Raw genomic sequence first — 23,155 nt, 5'->3', positions numbered from 1 at the left:
AACTGTAAACTCTAATCCCGATTTCCTATTTCCTAATCTCAATTCTCAAGCCATTTTATTTATTTGGCTGTGATGAATATTCGACCAAACTTGGTCAATCGAACTCCACTAGAAAGCCTCTTGATAGAAAACGATAGATTTTGACCATTGAAAAGTAAGATTCTCATAAGAAAGCCATCTTAATTAAAAACCAATTGATTTATTTATTTATTTATTTATTTCAGTGGTACTTAAATGACTAAGCTTAAATTAAAGTCGAATCAATTGAAGGTTTCATCCTCCTTTTAGGTATAGAAAAATTTTAAAATTTTGGAACAGTAGTTTTCTCACGCATTGTAATGTTTACAACCCAACTAAATATTAGTTGAATCAATTCTTTTTAATGAAATAGCATTATGCCCTTTTTATTAGAAAAAGAAAGAGTATATTTAAGTATTTATAACCAAAGAAAAATTATCACGTGATTTGAGGCCAATTTTTTAGATATAAAGAAGGATTGCGTGTAATTCTTGGTAATGGTTAATTAGTGTGTTTTTTTTTTATATGAATTTTAGTTTTTTTATTTTAAATAATAAATCAGTCCCTTAGTTTCTAGAAAAATAAATTTTGTAGAGATATTTGAGAGTGAAATTTTCTAAGTTCACAAATTGGAGGATCCTATTTATGTTAAAATATTTTTTTTATTGTAAAATAAATTGGAGGTTCTGATTTGTATATTTAAAATTTTTTTAATATTAAAATACAAATCTAAGAGTTAGATTTGCATGTTTACAATAAATTTTAAAAAATAAGTCCAATTCTCAAATTTACATGTTAAACAAAAAAATAATTAAAAAAATTAAAAGTCGCAAATCTTAGCCTTAGATTTGTGCTCCAACACCAAAATTAAAAAACCGTGATTTGATAGGTCTAATTTGAATCTTTTGGCAAACTAGGGTTTACCAAGTCATCTAAGTATTTTATTAATACCAATTGACATGGGATGCTTTGGACTAAGCGTGTATATGTATAATTTTCATTCTTTTGATTTGTAAAATTCATTAATTAATATACAATATATTATATTCTCTTAGCTTGTTGAGACTTGAGACATTTATATAAACCAATTAAACAAGTTACAACTCCATCTTGACATAGACACTTGCTGAATTAGAATCTTCAGAAAGAGAGACACAAATAGATTATTGAAGAATTTGAACTTTGAAGGTCATGGCAATTGGGTTCATGGAGGTGCAGCTTCTCAAAGCAAATGACCTCAAAGTCACTGATTTTTTGGGTATATGATTGATTGCTAGTTCCTTTATTTTCCTACTTTAATTGCTTCAATATATCTGCTTTAATTGCTTCTGTGTGTTCTTCATCTCTATTTCTTATATATAGACAATTGGAAAAATAAATTACCATTTGTATCCATGAAAGATACAAACGCTGACAAATGTATCCATATAAAAATAACACAACAATTGTATCCATAGAAGATAACTTCCGTGTGCCAAGAATACTCTAACGGGTACCAATTATGTAACCAACGTCCGGATACTCTTGGCACAGAGAAGTCATCTTCCATAGTTATAATTGTCAGCATCTATATCTTTTATGGGTACAAATAGTAATTTATTCTAATTGGAATATGATCAATTGTTTTACTTAATGTAGTGTTCCTAATTTCTTTTTTGTGCTAATTCTTTTTCTTTTAATACTCAAATGGATGGTATTATTTAATAAACATTCTATGTTCAAGTTGTGCAATTCTAACTATGTTAATAAAATTCTAACAAGTTTTTTTTTTTTAATTTATTTTTTGTGTTTAATAGGCAAAATAGATCCATATGTTGTGATACAATACAAAAGACAAGAGCAAAGGAGCTCAGTTGCTAATGGTTAGTTAGATGGCATGCATATTCAAGTTCATTTTAACTTGATGCCTAAAAATCTTAAACAATTGCTATTTCAAATGGTGAAAGTATATTCTAATTTTGTGATATGAATGTTTTATAATTCTCTGTGCAATTTCTAGTAATGGTTTGTTTGGAACAGGGCAAGGAAGAAATCCAACATGGAATGAGAAATTTATGTTCAGAGCAGAGTACCCAACTGGATCTGGAGATCAATACAAGCTTATTCTCAAAATCATGGACAAGGACACTTTTTCTAAGGATGATTCTCTTGGCCAAGCCATGTAATATTTCTATCACTTAATTGGAAAACTTTCATTTCTATCGCTTTATTTCTTATGTATCAATTTTTACATTGTTATTCAGTTATATTTTTGTAGTTAATTAGCGGTAATTTTGTCAAATACTTCTTATTCGATACAACAACAAAATAGCATCATGATAAGGCTCACAAATAACTATTTTCGGGTTTGACTATGTTGTTTTAGGAGTTAATTATATTAATTTCTTGCTTTGGTAGGGCGTTTTTATCTTAATTGTGTTTATTGTGGTCTATATATACCTATATTTAAAATAGGTTTAATTACTTTGTTGATTCCTATAGTTTCGTAAAATTTTCAATTAGGTTCTTATACTTTTTTTTTAATTGGATTTTTGCATTAATTTTTTTTAATTAGGTCCATCTTGACAGTAATTAACTTAATTTTATAAGGACTCAACTAAAATAAAAATTAGTGTAGGGACCCAAATAAAAAGAAATAAATGTAAGGACCTAATTAAAAAAAAATTTAGTGCAAGAACTTAATTAAAAGAAAAAAAGTATAAAGACCTAATTAAAAATTTTACAAAATTATAGGGATCAATAGAGTAATTAAACCAATATTATGTTTGTTTTGACAATTTCTACTAACCTGACTTTTTTAAGTGTAGTTTGTGAATCTTTAACTATTAAGAAAAGAAAAAAATTTATTATGACGTGATATTCTAAACTTTTTATGTTTGTGTAAAAAAATTTTACATTAGGAAAACCCTACTTATGCTATAGTATTCATTATTTAAAAGAAAAATTTGTTACTCTATATGCAGAATCTATGTTAAAGATTTATTGGCCCAAGGGATAGAGAATGGAGGTGCTAAGCTACAAGCTCTCAAGTATAGAGTAATTGATGAAAACAACTCATATTGTGGTGAAGTTGATGTTGCCATAACTTTTACCCCAAAGGTAAATTAAACCTCAAATTAATTAATAACACTTGACACAAAATTAATTAATAATGTCACCTTTAATTATTTTTCTTTTCTTGGGGTGATCTATTGGCATAGGTGAAAGAGAAATGTATTGGTGAAGATATTGGAGGATGGAAAGAAAGTTGCTACTAGCAAGTAGCAAGGCTAGCATATTCATATTAGTATATAATATACTACCTAACTTAGATGTGCTTAATTCTAGAATGGTTATTTATGTAATAATATAAGATCGTTCACTTTCTAATACCATGTTTTCATTCTTTTTGACAAGCACGGGCATGATAGATAGATAGATTAAACTGTTTGTGTATGTATCATTCCTCTAATTAATTTATTCTTGTCATTTGTCATTTTATTTTTTTGGTATTATTTTCAACTACCTATTCAAGACTCCCTCAATTAGGGACAACCCTTAATGTATTATTATTATTATTAAAACAATTGTCAAAGTTTTTTAAAAGCACATATTTTAAGAAAAAAAATAAATATTTGCATAAAAAAATGAACAAATGAGTTTTAATAAAGTTTGTATGGATAAACAAATATTTCCTCAAATAAATGAAATTATGTAATTTTTTTTGTCCAATTATCGTTAGTAGAAATAAAAAATATTATGGTGCATTTAAGTTGTGTTTTTATTTTTATTATTTTTTATTTTTTGTTTTTACCTCTTATTTTTTTTTAACAAAATACTGAAAAAAACACATTAAAATGAAAGGAAAATTATAATGTACATATGTTAGATTGTACAGATATAAAGAGATTTCATTGTAGTCGTTAGGATAGAGACACGTATAAGGGAAGTTGGAGGCGGCTGGCTAGATAGTGTCCGACACTGTTGGAAACTAGAGATGATTGACTTGTGCGGAAAACTAGCGGCTTTGTGTCTTTGGGTTGGATATTTTCTGTAACAATAGGTAAAAAAATTGGGGACAGTGTAGACCCAAAACTCAACTCTCCTGGTAATAATAATTTTCTTTAAATATTTTGAACAACAAAAGAATTGTTTAGCATAGGTGTTGTACCATTTTTTAGGCAAAATAATTTGACTTATATATATGTTTTGTAGATTTTTTTAGTATCGTTTTGATTATAAACTTTGAGGTGAATTATAAATTTTGAAGTAAATTACATAGGTGTCTTGCTAATATGAGTATTTAGTATTTTAAAATTGATAACGATTCAGTATAATAAAGAGAAAAAATAACTTTTTTTATCAATATTATGTTAATTCAGTGAGAGAATTATATAATTGACTAAAATAAATTTTTTATTTTGATCTAAAATACGCATCTAGAGAATAAAATTTCAATAAAAATTTATCGAAGTTTTATTTATCTTTGGTCAAGCAAAATGATCAGTTTTAGAATCCCTAATTTGGGAGTTAATTGAAGAAAGTAAAATGACAAATTTGAAAAGCACACAGTTCAAAAAGTTAACTTAGAAGAGATCAATACAACAATTTAGAAAGAGGTAAAAAATGTTAGAGTTAACGGAAAAAATTTAGGTCCTTATATTTCTTTTTTCTTTCAATTGAGTCCTTTTATTACTTTTAATTTTGTAATTAAGTCCTTAATAATGTAAAAAATGTTAGAGTTAACAGAATATTCGCAAATTTAAGATATCCAAAATTAAGAATCTAATTAGATCATTGACTACATATTTTTTGAGAGAAATATTTTGTTAATCTTAACGTTTTTAATATAAAAAGTTTCTAATTACAAAATTAAAAGCAGTGAAGGGACTCAATTGAAAAGAAAAAAAAAAGTATGGAGACCTATTGTAAATTTGGTGAAATTATAGGGACCAACAGAATAATTAAACTTTTTTATTTTAAAACTCAGAGTGGCTGAAAATGGATACGATGGCACCATATAGATAAATTGATTTTTATTTTATATGATTATTTGATATGAGTAAAGTTTGTCATTGTTTTTGCCTTTATAATTTAGAACACTTATTTTCCGTGTTAGTATCACTAGGTCTACTTATATTTTTTAATTAGCAATGATTCTAATCAGTGATGGATCCAGAAAATTTTGATAGTGAGAGCAAAATATATATAACATAATAATAATTTGTGTTTAGCTAATATATGTCCTAAAGACATATGACAAACTTAGTATTAGTGGAAGATTTTAAATTTTTTTATTTAATAACTGCAAAATAAATATATTAAAAACTTAAATTTTTTGTATTTTTAACAAAAATATTCTCAATTTGTAATCTTAATATGTATCTTTAGGACACAAGATAAATAAACTCTAATAATTTTTATAATAAAAATATTATATTGCATAAAAATTAGCTATAAATTTGTTTATTAACAATTATATATTTGTGTATAAATATATTTATTGTTTAATTCATTTTCAAAATGTATTTTGTATTTCAATATATATTCTATACGGGTAGTTATTTTTTATGTATATATAGCATAATTATGATTATAATTATATTTTATTATTGTAAAATATGATTAGCCTTCAAAATATATAATTTACAAATTAAAACACTAAAATAATGATTTAAATAATAATATATANTAAATATTTTTATATAAAAATTTAATTTTAAAAGTTTCATAAAATTTGAATACCAACAACTAATATAATTTAAATAAGACTTAAACCTAATTTAAAAATATTAGAGCGTTATAAATTAAAGAAGTGTAAACTTTCTTTTATAAATATTTTTTACTAAATTTTTTATTTTTGGTATTTTGAAATGTTGTAAATCCATTAAAATGAAAAGAGGGGTGTTTTTTTTGGACATTTAAAAAGAAGATTAAATACATGTTGCTGTAAAAGGTTAACTTTAGGGTGGATATGTACGCTTAGAGGCACATAATAAAAAAATGCTCCCATTTTCGTAAAATTAAAAAAATCTACAATAAATTTATCCAAACAGTGGCCACATCTCCATGCTATATTAACAGAGACCAATAACACTGATCGACTAGCCAAACTGAAAGGACTAGTGGCTCCTAGCATGACATGCTTCTTCAAAAATAGATATTATACACGTATTGCGTTACTGTTATCTGAAGAAGGATATCTGTAAATCTTTATGAATTTATATCTTTACGGGATAACGACGTATGGTAATAGTTGTTTTCCTTTTTCAAATTAATTATCAGAACTTAATTATAGTAAATATTATTTTAAATTTATGAACATAAGCCGTCTTAGCTCAGTGGTAGAGCGCGTGGCTTTTAACCACGTGGTCGTGGGTTCGATCCCCACAGACGGCGATTAATATAATTAATATTTTATTTATTCAAAACTGGCTCTTACATTAATGGATTTCATGTTCATATCACCACCATTTCATTCATGGGTTTCATGTCACTACCTCCAACTTTGAATTCAAACCAAAATTGCAAAAAAGTGTTCATGGGATTGCCATGCAATGCAAAATCTTAAACCCCAATATGCTTGTTATTATTCCCAACTGTCCCAATCCACCGAACAATCTTATTACAATATTCTTTTTTATTTTCTTTCTCTCTTATTTATTTATTTATTTATTTTTTCAACCACTTTGAAGCAAGTATATCCTCTCCAATTTTATACCTAACAACCAATACTTTAATGGCAACAACTAAAGAAATTATATAAATCACTTAGCACCCATTTCATTTATATAAAAGCTTCTTGATAGTGACCAACATTACACCAAAGAATACCCACCTAAAGTAAAAGTCAAAGCCATCTGCGTTGACTTTTTCCCCCTTTATTGATGTTAGCAAATGAAATTCGAAGACTATCTAATGGAGAAAAGCCAAGAGCCCCAGAAAAGAAAAGAGCTTGAGAAAGAGGTTAGCAAGTTCTTCAATATGTAGCATCTCTTTATTTATTATTAATAAAAGGATTTCGCTAACCAAAGTGATTAAGATTCTAGCAAGGGAAAATTTGTTAATTAACTAGTATCCTTGGTAAAACCTTTTTAATAAAATGCATGAAAAAGAAAGGAACAAATAAAAAACAAAGATAGCTAATTAAGGCTAATGTTTGAAATTCATTTGAACATTTTTTTTTCTTTGATCAATTAATTGATAATTACATTCATACCCTTCTAGGTTGTGATATTGCAAGCTCAGTTGAAGGGAGAACAAGCAATGAATAGGGTCTTACGTTGTGCTCTTCAAGGACCTGTTTTTTCTCTTCCACTCATTCCCTCTGTTTTTCCACCTCAGGTAATTAAAAAAAATCAATATATATTAATTAATGTATACTAATTAATAGAAATATTGTTTTAATTTATTTTTTTTAAAGATTTATTTTGGAGAGAAAACAAATATTATATGCAGGTTCATGAGCTTCTTGAAGAATTGGCAATGGTTGAGGAGGAGATAGTTTTGCTTGAAAGAAAAGTTAAGGAACTAAAACTAAGATTGTACCAAGAGAGAGAATTGGAAACAATGCAACATAGAAGGAAGCTTAATAATAAAATATATAAGAAGCAGTGTCAAGAGTCATCAGAATATGGACCAATGATTACTGAGCATAGATGCAGTTCACATAATTATGAAGTCTTCACCAAAGGGAGAAAATCAAGAGATACAAGAGCCTCTCTAAGTTCATCATGGGATATACATAGCCTACTTTCCATGCCAAGAAGGTCAAATGGTAAAAAAAAAATATATATATCTTTACTATTGATGTAAGACTTTATAGCCCAAAATTTGTTATACTATCTTTACTTTTTTTGATCAATTTTCTGACCATATTGTTTGGGATATGGTGGTGCTGTAAATAGAATATGAAGCAGCAAGAAGGAGCACTCAAAAGATTCCAAGACAGTACCCTATACAAATAGAAACATCCATTGAGAAACCAAATGAATTGTCAGAAGAACTTGTGAAATGTCTCATAGGAATTTTTCTTGAATTGAACCGGGCATCATCATTGGACAGAAACAGAATAGAAGAATCTGAAACTGTGCCAAGACTCATTACTCTTTCATGTATGAAATCCACAGGGTTCATTTCAAAGACCTCATTCAGCTGCAAGACACCTTCATTCCATTCAAATGGCAATGCTTCTTATTATGATCCTTATGGAACTTCTTCAGATTTAGATTGCACTGCAAGGGATGTTGGACCTTACAAGCACTTGATTCAAATCACTACCACTTCATTGGATATTGAACGTTTCTCTCACTGCTTACCAGCATTCAAAAAATTGAGGTTGGTTTTGAGTTTTCAAGGGCTATTTTGGTACTTCACTTTCTCTGTTTTTTCTTTTTCCTTCTAATCTATTCTTCCTCTTTCAGGACCTTGATGCATAAGTTATGTGATGTGGATTTAAGTTTCTTGACCTACAAGCAGAAATTGGCATTCTGGATAAACATATACAATGCCTGCATAATGAATGTACTGTAAGGCATTTCAAGCCTATATTGAACTTAAACTTTACTTAACATCTTTGTGGTAAATCTTAGAATCTTTCTGTTTATGATATAATTTCAGGCATTTTTGGATCATGGCCTTCCTTCTACAAATGATAAACTGTTGTCTCTTATGAATAAGGTACACAACAAATAGTAATAATAATAAATGGTAATTGAGAATTTTCTTTTCTGTTTTTTTTTTTGGCAAGTTATCAAGCAAATATTAATTATCTAGCTACACGTTGTTGATTCAGGCAGCAATGAATGTAAGTGGGATAGTACTCAATGCTCTGGCTATCGAACACTTCATTCTTCGACATCCGTATGAATCAAAACAGGTAAGTTTATAAACCCAAAACTTTAAACCCTAAAATCAATTTTTCTGGTCACTAAGTACTTTACTAATGGAATATGCAAATAATAATGAAATGAGAAACAGAGAAAGTATGTAATAGATTTTAAATTAACAAGGCAACCCCCTCCCCCACCTCATTTTAAAGAATATCATTTTCATAAAATAAGATCAATACAAGAAAATTAAACACAGTAGCAACCAACTTTTTTTTAAACTATTAGGATGCAAAGTTGCGTTTAGTTCTGAGAATAAAACAATACAAGATATTAATAACAATACACAAAAAGATAGAAACATAAAAATTAGTATTCTTATATTTTGTTTGGTGAAAAATTAAAATAAATTATGAAAGTTTAATTTATTCTATTTTTTATCTAAAAAATTAAAAAAACATAATAATAAAAATATAATTATAAAAAATTAACAAAAGTAATAAAAAATAAATTGTATCTCTTGTCAATATCTCCGTATCTTTTTTATCAGAATAAATACAAAATATACTAATTTAAATATCTCTAGACACAAATATCTCTATCTAAATTTCATCTACTAAATAAATTTTATGTCTGTATATTCCTGTCTCAATATTCCACACATATAAACAAACACAACCTTAAAAGTTTGTTGTTAGTGGCTGAATTTGTCGGATTTCAAATTGGTAATTAATCCTACTTTTAAACTATTAGGATTTAAGATATTGGTCTCTATAGTTAACAGAAAGATTAGCAGGGTCCCGTAGACGAGAAGGAAGTGTTATTGCGACATGCTTATGGGCTGGGGTATCCAGAGCCCAACATAACGTTTGCTCTTTGTCGCGGCACTTGGTCGTCACCGGCGGTAAGATTATCATTCTCCCCGTCGATTATTTGAATAAGATTGAATGAAAGAAAAATGTGATGTTTGTTGCAGCTAAGGGTGTACACAGCAGAGGAAGTGGTGAACGAACTGGGGAGGGCAAAAGTGGAATACTTGGAAGCTGCAGTGGGAATAACAAGCAAGAGGAAGATAATAGTGCCAAAGCTATTGCAGTGGCATATGGAAGATTTTGCGGATGACATGGAGTCACTAATAGAATGGATATACAGCCAATTGCCACGTTCAGGATCATTGAAGAGAGCCATGATGGAGTGTCTAATAAGAGAAACAAAGTACCCCATTTCTAAAATGGTAGAAGTCCAATCATATGAATCTCAATTCCGATATCTCCTACCCATTTAATGTAATGTATCATATCGATTAACTACAACCAACTAACCTTATGCAAATAAAAAACTCGTTTGCATGCCAACTATATTTTATTTATTTATTTTCAGACGTTAAATCAAGTCATTAAGCCCCCAGCTCGACTTAATTTGAGTTGTATGGAGAACCATGTGCATACATGATAAAACATCGTGTGTTAATTTTTGTGTTATTTCTAAGGAAAAAAAATATTCTAAAAATTTCAGAAATTATTTTTGTTATGGAAAAGAAGTTGGTGTTTTGGGAGAATATTGGAGGATGGAGTGATTTACCCGACAGTGGAGCTGCCGGTCAACACGCAGGGACGTGGTGACTCTGCTACGGTGCAACACGTTCTCACCACGCAGGGACGAGGTGATGCGGCCAGCATGCAGGCTCTGGCACCACACAGGGGCGTGGTGGAGCTGGCGTCGCGGAGTCCCGATGCATCACGGGAGGCCTGCTGGAGCTAGTGGCATGTAGGGGACAAGTCTCACCCCGGTAAACAGCGGAATGCCTTCTTGCTCTATATAAACAGCAACCCTTCAACTACAATGAGAAAGAAAATGATTGTGAGAGGTAGGGGAAGAAGGTTTGCTCCTCAGAAGGCTTGCTGCTGCTTCACCATGAAGGAGAAAGGATGAAAAATAGGAAGAAAAAAATATTATTTTGTAGTGTTTATTTTAAAAAATGGTTCGTAATTATAAAGGTTCGGAGGAACATATTATAAATTATTTAGATCATTCAATTTATGTAAGTTGGTAAATTATATTTTTATTTTGTATTTTAATTTCGGTTATTTTTTGTTATTTAATATGTTTAAATATAATTTTTTGTTAATTTTAAATTAATTTTCTATTATAAAAATATTAAATTATACTATACTATTCTATACGACATACTAAAATTTTTAAAAAAATATATATTTCTCTACGATAAAAATATAAAATAATACTATAGTAAAATAAATAACATACATTCTGCAAATAAATATGTATGTTAAACATAGTCAAAAGTTTAATACATAATTGTTAAAGTAATAAATAGATAAATATTAAAAATATATATATACGTTGTTATTAATAATATTAGAGAAATATATGTTGATACACGAAAAAAATGATTTTAACTATGGTGCACTTCTAACAAATAAAATATTGAAATAAATAAATATATAAATAATATTACTAATTGAAGTGATCACATTTATTAAATCCATTTATTAATATTTGTTTATTAATAAATGAATATTTATAAGTAATATAACAAATATAATTTTGTTGATGTAGCCTAAGAGAAATTTGTTGGTGCGTAAACTGGATTCGCCACGGAGTTGGAACCCGAGGGTCGAAAATTACTTACGTGCCACTGGATTCTACCACGTATCTAGGATTGGGATGATAAGAGGATCTCACCCGTTGTTAGCTGCTCTGGTTGAAAGGTGGAGGCCGGAGACTCACGCATAAAAGGTGGCACGTTCATCGGTTGACTGATTGAGGGGTGAACCACTACATTATCAGTTGCTGTCTCAACTCCCACATCACCATCCTCGTCTTTGTCGCCGGCTTCATAAGTGACTTCGAAGTCATCTTCGCTGTCACTATTCATTCCCTCGTACACTGCAGCTCTATCATCCTTTACCTCTAAGTCATTTTGAATCCCTTCCGCCTTTACGGTTTCAAACTCAACATACAACTCAATTTGTGGCTGTCGCATCTGAGTTTGCCGGTGAATTTGAAACATATTATACATAGTCACTTCGTCAGTGATTGGCATGGTATCAAACTGTATTAGACCACCAAAAACTACAACTGGATTTCGGTACAGAATTTTGCTCACTCTCATTAACGTACCGTTCTCCATGCTTTGACAGAGACCATTCTGAAGTTCCATAAACGTCATGGTGCATGGAACCACAAACGAAAACGGATTCTGGCACACAAACCTCACTCCCTCATGAGTATTACGTATTATCTCACCGTCGCGATACACTACCAAGTTTGCGGTACCTTCCATTACACCAGAAACACACTCAAAGAACACTCACGCACTTCCTCAGAATGAAAATGAACCCGAGCACTGCCTTATATAGAGAGTAGCATTCACCACTCCCCCACGTTTTGATTGTCTCAGGCGAAATCGCGTCCTGCCACGTGTCAGGACGCCCCCACGTGCCATGTCAGCACGCCCCCACGTGATGCTCAGGTGTACCAATCAAGCTCCGCCACGTCATCATCACGCCCCCACGTGCTACATCAGCACGCCCCCACGTGGTGATTGCGTGGTCCATTCATCTTCTGCCACGTCATCATCACACCCCCACGTGATGCCTACGTGGCCAATTCTTGCTCTGCCATGTCATCAACACGCCCCCACGTGCTAGGTTAGCATGCCCCCACGTGATGCCACCATGTCCCATTCAACCTGCGCCACGTCATCTCACCTGACACTCGTCGCAGTCAACACGCCCTGCGTGTTGAACATAGATCCACCATTGGGTAAAACACAATATTCCCCCATTTCTAACCAAAACACCACTTTACTTTCCATATTAAAATTCTTGAGCCTAAAAATTTTAGTTTATTTGACAAATTTTTTAAAATAATAAATAAACAAAATATTTTTATATTGTTATATCTAAACATTATTAATAAATAAAAATATTTTTATTAAATTACTTTTATTTTTAATAGATAAAAAAAATTTACATCAAAATATTAAATTACTTTTATTTAAAAAAAAACACCAAATTTTTATATGAATCCATTGTTTGATTAATTTATTATTTCCAATGCGTACCATCCACGTTTTACAAGTTACACTAAGAATATCTTTTCTTAGTATGTCTATTATTAGTTTGCATTGCTGGGAGCATCAACTACTCAAGTGCTCTTTAGCATTATCATTTTAAGATTAAGATTAAGCACTGCTAGGTAAAACGATGGCTACGACTTCTGTGAATTACTGACAATATTACATACAAATACTATAGTAGGAACATTTTAATTGGAAAAAAAACATAAAATGCTTGATAAAAATCAAAGAGACATTTTTTCATCCCTATAATAATAATAATAATAAATCAGAGGCATTATTTGAAAACACGCTATTCAACTACGCATTTTCGCATAAAGTTTGTATTACAAGAGTTTATCTCGTAAATTTTAAGGAAGTTTTCTAAGTTTCTTTTAGCCATTACGCCTTACTTATAACATCGGGTACACAAAAATTAAGCACTAATCAACCACCATGTATAAAAATACATATTCAACATCTCTTAATTTTTTAATTAAATAAACAAATTTGATTATTTGTCTATTATAAATTTAATTATTTTACTATGACATGTTTAATTATTCTGATGACTAATTATTAATTAGAAAAATATATAAATCAATGGGTATAAATATAAAAAATAAATACAAAGTAATTGATTTAATGACAATTTTTTTTTTTTTGTAATAGAACATTTGTTATAAAACACCTAACATTAGAGGGTCTTTAAATTAGAGACGTCCAAATTACTCGAAAATATGATTTACATTGAATTTTAGGATTGCAGTTTAGTACAGAGTATGTGTCAATAACAATTGGGCAGAACTGGTTATGCAAGATGCTTGATCTTTGCTTGCAAAGCCAATCATCAACCAGAAAACTTACCGCTAGCAAAACTTAATGGTGCAATGTATTAAAGTGCAGCAGTCCAGTTACTTTATGGGAAGACAATGGAAGCACTAGAAAGAATTTAAGAATAAGACATCAAATTCTGTATAAAGTAAAAGACTAACAATACAATGTTAAATTACAACCACTCCGATCCCCAAAAGCGAAATAACTCACCAAAGACAAAAAAACCCCACACGAGTAGTCATATTCCTCAGGTTTCCCTAAGTACTTTCCACAGATCAATATTTGTGAATTTCCCATCAGATATTTGACTTATGAGCGGGTAACAGATGGCTCAGCTAAGAAATTGACAACCCTATTTAAGAAATTTAAGCCAAATACAGTCTCTTCACAATTGACTTTTACAGAAACTGTCAATGGATCAGAGCATTTACCTTCAACAGTGACTGTAATTAAGCATGGCATGGAATTGCTCAAGATCTCACTGCTGAAACGCAGGCACAAACCAGATGCATCATCAAGGTTGGAAGCAACAGGCATATCTACAGATACAAGAGAAAGATTTGCATTGCTCATCATCTTTAGTGCCAAGGCTTCACAGATCACAAGAAATTTGTCCTCTGTCAGAGAGTTGCTGCCCTTGTTCAACTCTACAAGGTGATCAGTGAAGGTACAACTGGGAGCAAATTAATGCACAAAAACCAAATTTAGAACATCCACAGATGAAATGGGAATAACAAAAGGAACGATGTACAAGAATAAATACTAATATCTTCCCCACAAAGGTAAAAAACTAGGAGGGCAATTCTATGATGAGCTGTATTATCTCTTACAGGAAAAATATAATCATTCTAGGTTCTTGAAAAATAAGATCAAACTAAAAAGTAATGTTTCCAATAAATTCAGTAAAACATAAAAACACAATTCAAAATTACGCAGCAGGTCCAGTCATTATTGGCATAAAAAAACGAATTTCATAATTTCATACAAAGGAAGCAGCAGCTCAAAACAAGATTTCCATTTAAATTTAGAATATGAAAAGTGTCCCATTCTTGGAAGTTCAAATTTTGAATTTATGTTTCCATCATTTTTATCTATGTCAGCTTTACTCTAGTCTTGCATATAGGTTGTCATAAGAATCCAAACACGGATACCCTGATGCTTTATTACATTACATGAGGTGTAGAAAATAACAAGTCGTCTTATGCATTATCAAACAATTTCCGAGTATAAAGTAGGGATGATAAGTATGAAGAACCACCAAAGGAATTTGATCAGATAAATGGTACATAATTCCAGGGAATGGGAATGAGTGTCTTGAACTATTTGTATCCAATGGAAAATAAACAAACAACACGCTAACATACCTCCTTATGTATTCAAACATCCCTGGAAGGTGGGATTCCTTATCCCTGAAAGCTTCAATGCTGATTGGAAGTGGTTTTACAAAGTACCCAATGTCGGGCTTTAACTTAACAGGGAATTTTGTGTCATTGCAAAATAAAGCCAGTTTTAGAGGCAAAAGATGGTGATGAAAGCGAACTAGCAGAGTGCGGTTTTCTGTCTGACCAGGCTCCAAAGAAGGGATGTCCTCCATGGAAACCATAGCTGGATTTTCAGTATGGATTTTCATAGTACTGGAACAAACAAACAAAAAAATCTGTAAAATGCCTAATTATAAAAGAACTAAATAAACGATGCCAAGGGCATGTTGAAACATACTTTTCTGTTGTAGATGGCGTCTGGTTTGTACTAGAATCTGAGCTTCTGTTAGAACTCTCATCTATTAAGACTATATCAGACATGGCCTCTGAAGAACAATTCTCAAAGAATACTTCTAGGGAGACAAGATGAGAGGATACACTAGAAGTCTCAGTTGAAAATGAATAATTAACTTTTAACCCATTTCCATTTGCTGGATCTAAGAGCGTGTAGTATTTGGGTTTAATTCGGCTTCTAATATTTCCAATTGTTATTCTGGCTGAAGATCTACGGGCTCGGCTTTGATTTGTTTCATTTTCTTTAGATGACTTGGCTGGCTCGTCCAACCAAGATTCAAGAGACTTTGTGGACATCAAGTCCCCAAATCTGGAGTGAACCCCACCATTTTGTTCTTCAGATACATTACCCGTGTCTGAAATCTGAATCAAAGGATCAACATTGTTGTTGCCTTCATTTCCAGAATCAATTTCATCACTGCCATCAGCTTCACTTGAAGCAGTAACCGACTGTTCAGAACTATAATCTGAAGCACTTCCCTCATCCACAGATCCAGATGTACTAGGATCACCATCTTCATCTGAATCGCTGTTAGCAGTTCCATCATTCTGATCAAAATCAATGTATGGAAGACTACAAGGTTTGGGGAGAGGCTCATAACCTGGAGCTGCATGGAATACTAACTGTGACAGAGATCCCGGAAGATAAAATCGATCATTGATGGGTTCAGTTGGCACAGTCACAGCTGTTGTCTGTCTACCAAATATGCATTCCGCAAATACATATGACTGATCTCTTTTTTGTGATTCACTATTTTGTTCTTCAACATGATTTTGTGAATCCACATTGCATGAGAAAAGTTTCTTCAAGAAACGTGATCGATCACGGACGTCATAATTCATGTCGCACTCAGCCAATTCAATTACATAGCTCCAAACTTTTTGCAGGGTCCAAATATCTTCTCCAGTATTACAAATCAGGACCTGTAAGCAAAAGTCGTTCCAAAACATAAACTCATTGCTTTGGATAGAAATCTTTCTTCTAAACAAAAAATAAATGTGCCAAAACCAAAAGAGGCTGGAATCTTTGTACCTGTAGAAATCCAATAATACACACATACTTTACTTACTAAAACAGACTTAGAAATAAGTTATTCAACCAGAAAAAATAACTTTCCTTCCATATGCCCAGCAAAAAATAACCATAAAAATAAATAAATAAATAAATGGCATACAAGTCTGCTTTTGTTTATATTTATCTTTGAACAAATCAATGACACCACATGCATATGGTCAACAAATGAATGAAGTCTTTAAATTCAATTAATAGATAAAAGAGGGGAAGGGGAAGAGTAGAAGTAAAACACTATAATAAACAATAAGTAAAATGTATAAAAATGAATTTTTGTATGTGAAAGTGTAAAAATCACTCAGTGACATACCTTTGCAGTTGTATTAAGAATCTGAAGCTTCGTTTCCAGTGCTTCTGAAGTAAAACACCGAGCAAGATACTTGAGTACTGTGCTCACCATTCTTGGAATTATCTCACCCAAAGAGCAATACTCCCCCACCAGCCAAATAATCATTGCACGGGCAGAAGGAATCTTGATTGCATCTAAACTACGGACCAATTGAATTATGACCTTTTAACAAGTGAAAAGACTACAGGTCAGTCTTGATACAAGCAAAGTACCAACCACTGAAAGTACTAACTTAAATATTGCGAATTGCAATATTACATACGAGATATTAAATTCCATCTCCCATTCTCCTGTTAGTTTGTTCCCCATATCTCCGTATTGTCTTATGGAACATTACTTTAATGTAATACATATACTAAAACCAATTACAAGAACAACAGATCAAAGTGTCAGACAGCAAGAAAGGATTACCTTCTCATAACTGGGTGGGTCTAATTTTATGATTGATTTGATGGATATTATTGCCTGAATTAGCACACCATCTTCTCCATCCATGGATCTAATTTCCCCGCAAAAGTATTCTGCAAATAGTTTTTTTTTAGATAAAAAATAATTTCATTAAGATGAGAAGGATAATACAAAATGGGGACAAGGGGCCCTCTATACAAAAGCAAACAAAAAACTAGATTTATCTATAAAGCATAGCTTTCCAAACTCTCAACATATCTAAGAGGGAAGTCCTCTATACAGATCATGAGTTTTACAGCAAATAGATGTTAGGCATTTAATCCTATCCCATAAGACTTGTTTGTTAGAAAATCTGTCATTGAAGGTGTGTTATGCTCCAACAAAAGAATCCAGATAGTGGCAAACACTGCAAAGTGTCACAACTTTTGCCTCTTTCTACTACCAAACCCCAAACCTATCCAATAGAAATTGGTCTAGGGTTACAGGACACAGCCAACATTCATCAAAGATGCCAAACAACTGTTCCATAAGAAGCATGATATTTTCTTCAATAGATAAGCTTAATGAAAAGATCACATACCCTGTCTAATTAGAGTCAACAACCCTTCTACACATGTAGTTGCCATTTTTGGGAGTTTCTGAGCACATAACCCAATGGCAGCAACTGTGTCAGCAGCAAATTTCCTATCTGGATCTCTAATATAATCCTAGCAACACACTAAGAGAAGTGTTAATTTATGCACCAAATTCCATGAAAGCAGTGTTGTGGCAATAAGATAAAATGTGAACAACCATAAACGATTGATTTGATGTAAGATACCTGAAATTCTTTAAGAATAAATGAAACAGATGACTCCACAGCTACAGAAGAAAGTATTTCCAGCTTAAGCGCTTTTATCTGATAGGAATCTGAAGAACATACGAAGAAGTCTTCATAGTGTGGAGCAAAGAGAGATGGCATGGCTTTAACAAACACTTGAATATTGCATAATACCTGCATAAAGTCAGTGAACAAACAATAATTAATACGACAATATCAGATTCAAATGTGAAATAAATTGAGAAGTATCTATGAAATGCAGTACCCAAGGGGTTAGCTACATAGATCATGCAATGCTATAGAAAATGTTTGTGTTAAAAATTAATTTATACCCAAATATCTTCTAAAAATATCTCTCATGCACATATAAATCTCCCATGCCATATTTTAACCAATAGAATGCTCCTCTCATAGCATCAAGTAAAGAAATTTGTGATTTTATCGATGCTAGTCTCAAAATCAAATGAACCAACCATCAATTGTTATTCATTCCAAAACAGAACGTTCTCATTTAGATGTCTGAGCAAAATCTTGTTTATCGATGCATACTCTGTTAACTACCACCACAACTGACCAAAAAATGACTAGAAGTGAATCCAATTTTGAAAAACATGTTAATATTTTAATTCATGTAAAAAGTCATGCATTTTTAAAGGAAACTAACATGATCCTACATGTTACAATTCCTAGCCACTCCCTGGAAGTTTCTATCTTTGAACTCACCATCCACAGCACCCATGTATAGATCATGGTTTCAACCTAGCTAGTACACGATGTGTCAAGAACTCATTAACATGTGAAAACTGAATGATAAAGCCAATTACTGATATGATCAGAACCAACATCCAAGGGATACAGTAGGTATGTTGTATGCCTTATCCTACTTAACATCTGCAGCGCCAGTCTCACTAGCATTCACTGATTTTTATCCTACTGATGGTGTTTAAATGTTCAAGTGAAATTTTGGGCATAACCAAAAGATAGTATATAATAGAAAATTTTAACTTTTTTACTTAGGCATGTAATAATAGGAAAGTATGGAATACTACAGGAGTTAAACCTTAGACAATAGATAGTTCTTTTCAAGGTCAGTAATTAGTATCACTTCAATGACCCTCTACACAAATTTTCATTGCCCATTCTCTAAAACTAGTTTAAAATATATCAGTTGTCAAATATATAGAAGAAATTATTTTCCTTCTGATGCTTGGATGTTCAATCTTTTCTCTATATAGAAACATCATCTAATAATTCTTTTTATTCATAAAGTAGTAATTTACTAGAGTCAAAGCAATATCGTGTATAAAGTCATAAGACACTACAATTAATGCAAGCTTCTCCAAGAAAGAATCATAAAAAATACATCAAATAGCAATCAACAGAATGTAATAGAGAATGTAGAAGCAAATACAGCCAAACAGACAAGACAAGCAAACAACAAACCAAGAAAGATATAATAGACAATTCATAAAATGTAGTGTACCACATATCTGGAGGCATATGATGATCTCATTAGAAACAAGAGTGGTTTAACAATTCCACAATATCATTACTGCAAGATGTAAACTGTGATACATCTAATTTAGGAGGAACCATATTTGCAGAACTTGACCGTGATAAGTACTCATCTGGTCCTTCAATGTAACATTGCAAGATCATATTTGCTAATTCAGATAAAGTCTTCTCAGAGGCATAACCAGTATCTTCTTTTAAAATAAAATCTTGTTCATCTACCTCCAAATTATCATCTTTACCATACAAAGAAAACATGATAGATTCTTTGACAAGCCCATAACTAGCTATCACATACCGCAGAAGGATCCCAATTAGAATTATTTGACCCCATTCTTCCACATCAGGAAGGATTTCACACAACTTTTTGTAGTTTCTTCCAATCAATGCAAAATTGTTCGGACAGACAGAAGCAAATGCAGAAGCAGCAGCTCCAACAACTCCAGGGGAATTGTCATTTAACAACATTCCAACAATCTGCAGCACATTGAGTATAAAATTTATGAACTCAGCAAGTAAGGCCTTAAAACTATTAACTGATGAAATCAACTATCTTGGAAGAAAAAAAAAATCCTTTAAGGATTCTTGGGTAAAAGAGTCTACTCTATACCCAAAGAAACCATGGAATGACATTTTTCTTCGACTTAGTATGTCGTCTAAGTCATACTGAAGGAAATTCTTAATTACTGTGACAAGGAGCACACATGTTAACCAAACCTCTTCAATTGCAGAAGTATGTTCCTCCATCCGCAAATCATGAAGCTTAGGAAGAGCATTAGCTGCACATTTTCTAACATAGACAGAAGGATCTCTAGCACATTTTCCCACCGCAACAAGAACAAGAGGTGCAATTACATGAAGGCGAATTCCTGCCATGGCACGAAGTGCCCATGCGCGGACCAATGGATTTGTGTCCCCCAGGTCCTTCTGGAAACAATTAATTGATAGCAATGCTTCATTTGGACGCCTAAAGAATGAAACAGAAAAAGCAAGAGAATGATGGCTTCATAACAACAATTCATTATCTAACAAAATTTAACATCTATAATACTACAGCTCATGAAACTGGGGTATAACTACTTGAGGGGCAATAGGACATTTTTCTAGTATAATCATCAAATTACAACCTGAAAACTAACACCTAACTCATGTTTCAAATGTGCAGAAGACTAATAATTACATTTAAACGATTCATAAGACATAAAACAACAAATACAGCCCTCACTAAATAAACCCTGAGAAGAAATAGAATGACAAAAAGGTAAGCGACCATCCGAATATGCTATAAACATCAGAGTTATAGGCTGATTACATGTACATACTTTTCAGCATAATGAAGGAGGTACAAGTACACGAGCTTCTTCACTTCCAATGACTGAGAAGCAACATTTTTAACAACCTGCAATTTTTCGTTCAATGAGTAAATGGAGGGAGAACAGAAAGTGAGAAAGAGTAAATGAGCAGCATATCATTTTCTAAAGCTACACATCATATATATGCATACTCTAATAATTTCCCAAGCAAAACGCAAAGAAATCAATTAATCAACAGCAAAACACTAAAATAAATTTCTCCTTATCAATTGAGGCCCAAAAATAAATGAAATTTGCTATGGTTCAAGATGAAAATCAAGATGTAACTGAGTGCACAATGAAGAGAGACCGATGGAGAAATCAACGCTTACAAGTGAACAGAAAGGCAACCAAAAACAAATTTCGCTTCGTAAATTATCATCAACTAAACCAAATCAAATTCCCTAGTTATTCTGATAAAAATAGAGATATAACTGAGTTCAACAAGCACAATATCTATGCAAACAATCTACACATTAATTCGCGCGCAAACACTTTGGAGTGCACACTTGCAAGTGGATAAAGAAACAAAATAGACCAGAACATCTCTTAACGAAATTCAACCAAACTCATAGTTGCTCCCATACAAACCGAGATGCATGTAACTGAGTGTGACAAGCTCCAAATATATGCAAAATTTTTAGGCATAATTCTAATCCATTCACATGCAAATTACAGAGAAATCACCAAAACAAGCAAATTAAACTGGAATATTTCCGCTCCCAAATAACAGTCAACAAAATCTTATTGAATTGGTGGTATTTAGGAAGAGATGGATCTGAAACCTGAGGGAAGAAGTTCGAGACGTCGAAGCCTTGAGCGATGAGAGCGAGTAAGCGCTTGAGGGCTTCGGTTTTCTCGGAGTCGAACTTGCTTTCGAGAAGAGGGGCAATGTTGACGTCATCGGGGTCGTCGTAGAGGTGAGCATCGGTGCCGATCCGGAACACCGCCGTGGACGCCTTGCTCAGTGATTCCGCCGTCGCTCCGAATTGAGGGAACATTTCTTCTGACGAGCTAACGAGTGAATGAGTGAATGAATTAATGAATGGATTCGTATCTCTCACTCCGTTTGTGATCTGTTTTTGTTTTGAACTCTGAAAGCAGAAAACTGAATATGGAGATTTGAAGAGTCTGTGCAGCGACCAGCGCCAGAAACCCCACTTTACGGACAGAGAAGCAGAGATAATTTTTTCGTTGAATAAAGTATGGCTTTTGTCTCTCCAAATGGATAAATTTTATTTCTAGTCTCCTAATGTTTAAATCCTCATCTAATATTTGTAAAAATAATTTAATGTTATTTTGTTATTAATTATACATTATAAATTTTTATTTGAATTTTAAAAATTTTTGTTCAAAATTAGAAAATAAATGTCTAGAATAGAATTAATGATCTATTTTAAAAAATAATTCATTAAAAAGTAAAATTAATTTCTATAATATTTATATAATTCACTTTTTAGGGAGTTTAAATACAAATAGTAAGTATAATATAATATTAAAATTAAACATATCCAAATAAGATCTAATTGAAAATGAATACTATTCATACCCTGGCCCAATAATAAAGGCTCAGGTCCAAATAAAAGGCCTAATCCGAAGAATTGAACCTTGCTAAGCACCGACCTTCATACTAAGGAGTCGGTGTTAACTACGACTTACTCTAAAGAAGTCGGACATGAGATTAGTTGGCAGATAAACACTCATTCAAATGAGTAACCGCCCCTAAAATCTCTCTAACCGCTTTATCAAGCCATATCTTAACCTCCCTAAGATAGAGGGACGGTTAACACCCAAAAGATACGGCACTACTCCAACGGTGGTTATTGGCTCACCACTATAAATACACTGACACCCCTCAGGTATCTCTAACCCCAATACTCTCTAGACCTGCTAACACCCTTGCTAACTTAGGCATTGGAGTGTCTTTGCAGGTACCACCCCCCATTCACTCACGTACACAAGTCGGAAGGAGGCTCCAGCGTGCGAACCAGCTCGGAGACTACCATCTGCGGACGATTGGGCCAACTAGCGCCATCTATTCTATTAATCTTCGGTTACCCACCGTAACATTGGCACCGTTGCCGGGGACCCGAGAGATCATCCATCGATGGCGGACAGATCCCA

The 23,155-nt window shown here is 32.2% G+C and overlaps 3 protein-coding genes and 1 non-coding gene across 6 annotated transcripts; 3 read left to right on the top strand and 1 right to left on the bottom strand.

Annotated features, from left to right (window-relative positions):
- Window positions 1–1,117: 1,117 nt before the first annotated feature.
- LOC107457814 (16 kDa phloem protein 1) lies at window positions 1,118–3,552 on the top strand. Of its 2 annotated transcripts, XM_016075993.3 has the most exons (5): window positions 1,118–1,276; window positions 1,815–1,880; window positions 2,038–2,179; window positions 2,982–3,117; window positions 3,219–3,552. In XM_016075993.3, exons 1-5 carry the CDS (start codon window positions 1,210–1,212, stop codon window positions 3,273–3,275), a joined length of 468 nt encoding a protein of 155 aa, XP_015931479.1. In that variant the 5' UTR covers window positions 1,118–1,209; the 3' UTR covers window positions 3,276–3,552. The 2 variants fall into 2 exon arrangements, with proteins under 2 accessions (XP_015931479.1, XP_052108229.1); XM_052252269.1 differs by lacking the exon at window positions 1,815–1,880.
- A 2,772-nt stretch (window positions 3,553–6,324) lies between these two features.
- Window positions 6,325–6,396, top strand: TRNAK-UUU (transfer RNA lysine (anticodon UUU)). Its single transcript has one exon. It is a non-coding gene; the product is annotated as a tRNA-Lys (tRNA).
- A 431-nt stretch (window positions 6,397–6,827) lies between these two features.
- LOC107457838 (uncharacterized) lies at window positions 6,828–10,249 on the top strand. 2 transcript variants are annotated; one of them, XM_016076009.3, is made up of 10 exons: window positions 6,828–6,963; window positions 7,225–7,341; window positions 7,456–7,774; window positions 7,905–8,111; window positions 8,220–8,334; window positions 8,421–8,520; window positions 8,617–8,676; window positions 8,792–8,875; window positions 9,622–9,729; window positions 9,802–10,249. In XM_016076009.3, exons 1-10 carry the CDS (start codon window positions 6,895–6,897, stop codon window positions 10,108–10,110), a joined length of 1,488 nt encoding a protein of 495 aa, XP_015931495.1. In that variant the 5' UTR covers window positions 6,828–6,894; the 3' UTR covers window positions 10,111–10,249. The 2 variants fall into 2 exon arrangements, with proteins under 2 accessions (XP_015931495.1, XP_015931494.1); XM_016076008.3 differs by having other exon boundaries at window positions 7,905–8,334.
- A 3,592-nt stretch (window positions 10,250–13,841) lies between these two features.
- LOC107457840 (AP3-complex subunit beta-A) lies at window positions 13,842–22,244 on the bottom strand. Its single transcript, XM_016076010.3, is given in 12 exon segments — window positions 13,842–14,416; window positions 15,108–15,377; window positions 15,463–16,442; window positions 16,901–17,101; window positions 17,351–17,460; window positions 17,928–18,054; window positions 18,168–18,341; window positions 19,651–19,706; window positions 19,709–20,156; window positions 20,397–20,646; window positions 21,002–21,078; window positions 21,817–22,244. Coding segments are annotated over 12 exon segments (3,273 nt in total). The 5' UTR covers window positions 22,033–22,244; the 3' UTR covers window positions 13,842–14,052.
- Between the last annotated feature and the right edge of the window lie 911 nt (window positions 22,245–23,155).

The sequence above is a fragment of the Arachis duranensis genome, chromosome 7 (genome assembly GCF_000817695.3).
Source record: "Arachis duranensis cultivar V14167 chromosome 7, aradu.V14167.gnm2.J7QH, whole genome shotgun sequence".
NCBI classification, from domain to species: Eukaryota; Viridiplantae; Streptophyta; class Magnoliopsida; order Fabales; family Fabaceae; genus Arachis; species Arachis duranensis.
The sequence above is the reverse complement of the archived record's forward strand: the minus strand, read 5'-3'. Positions and strand labels throughout refer to the sequence as shown.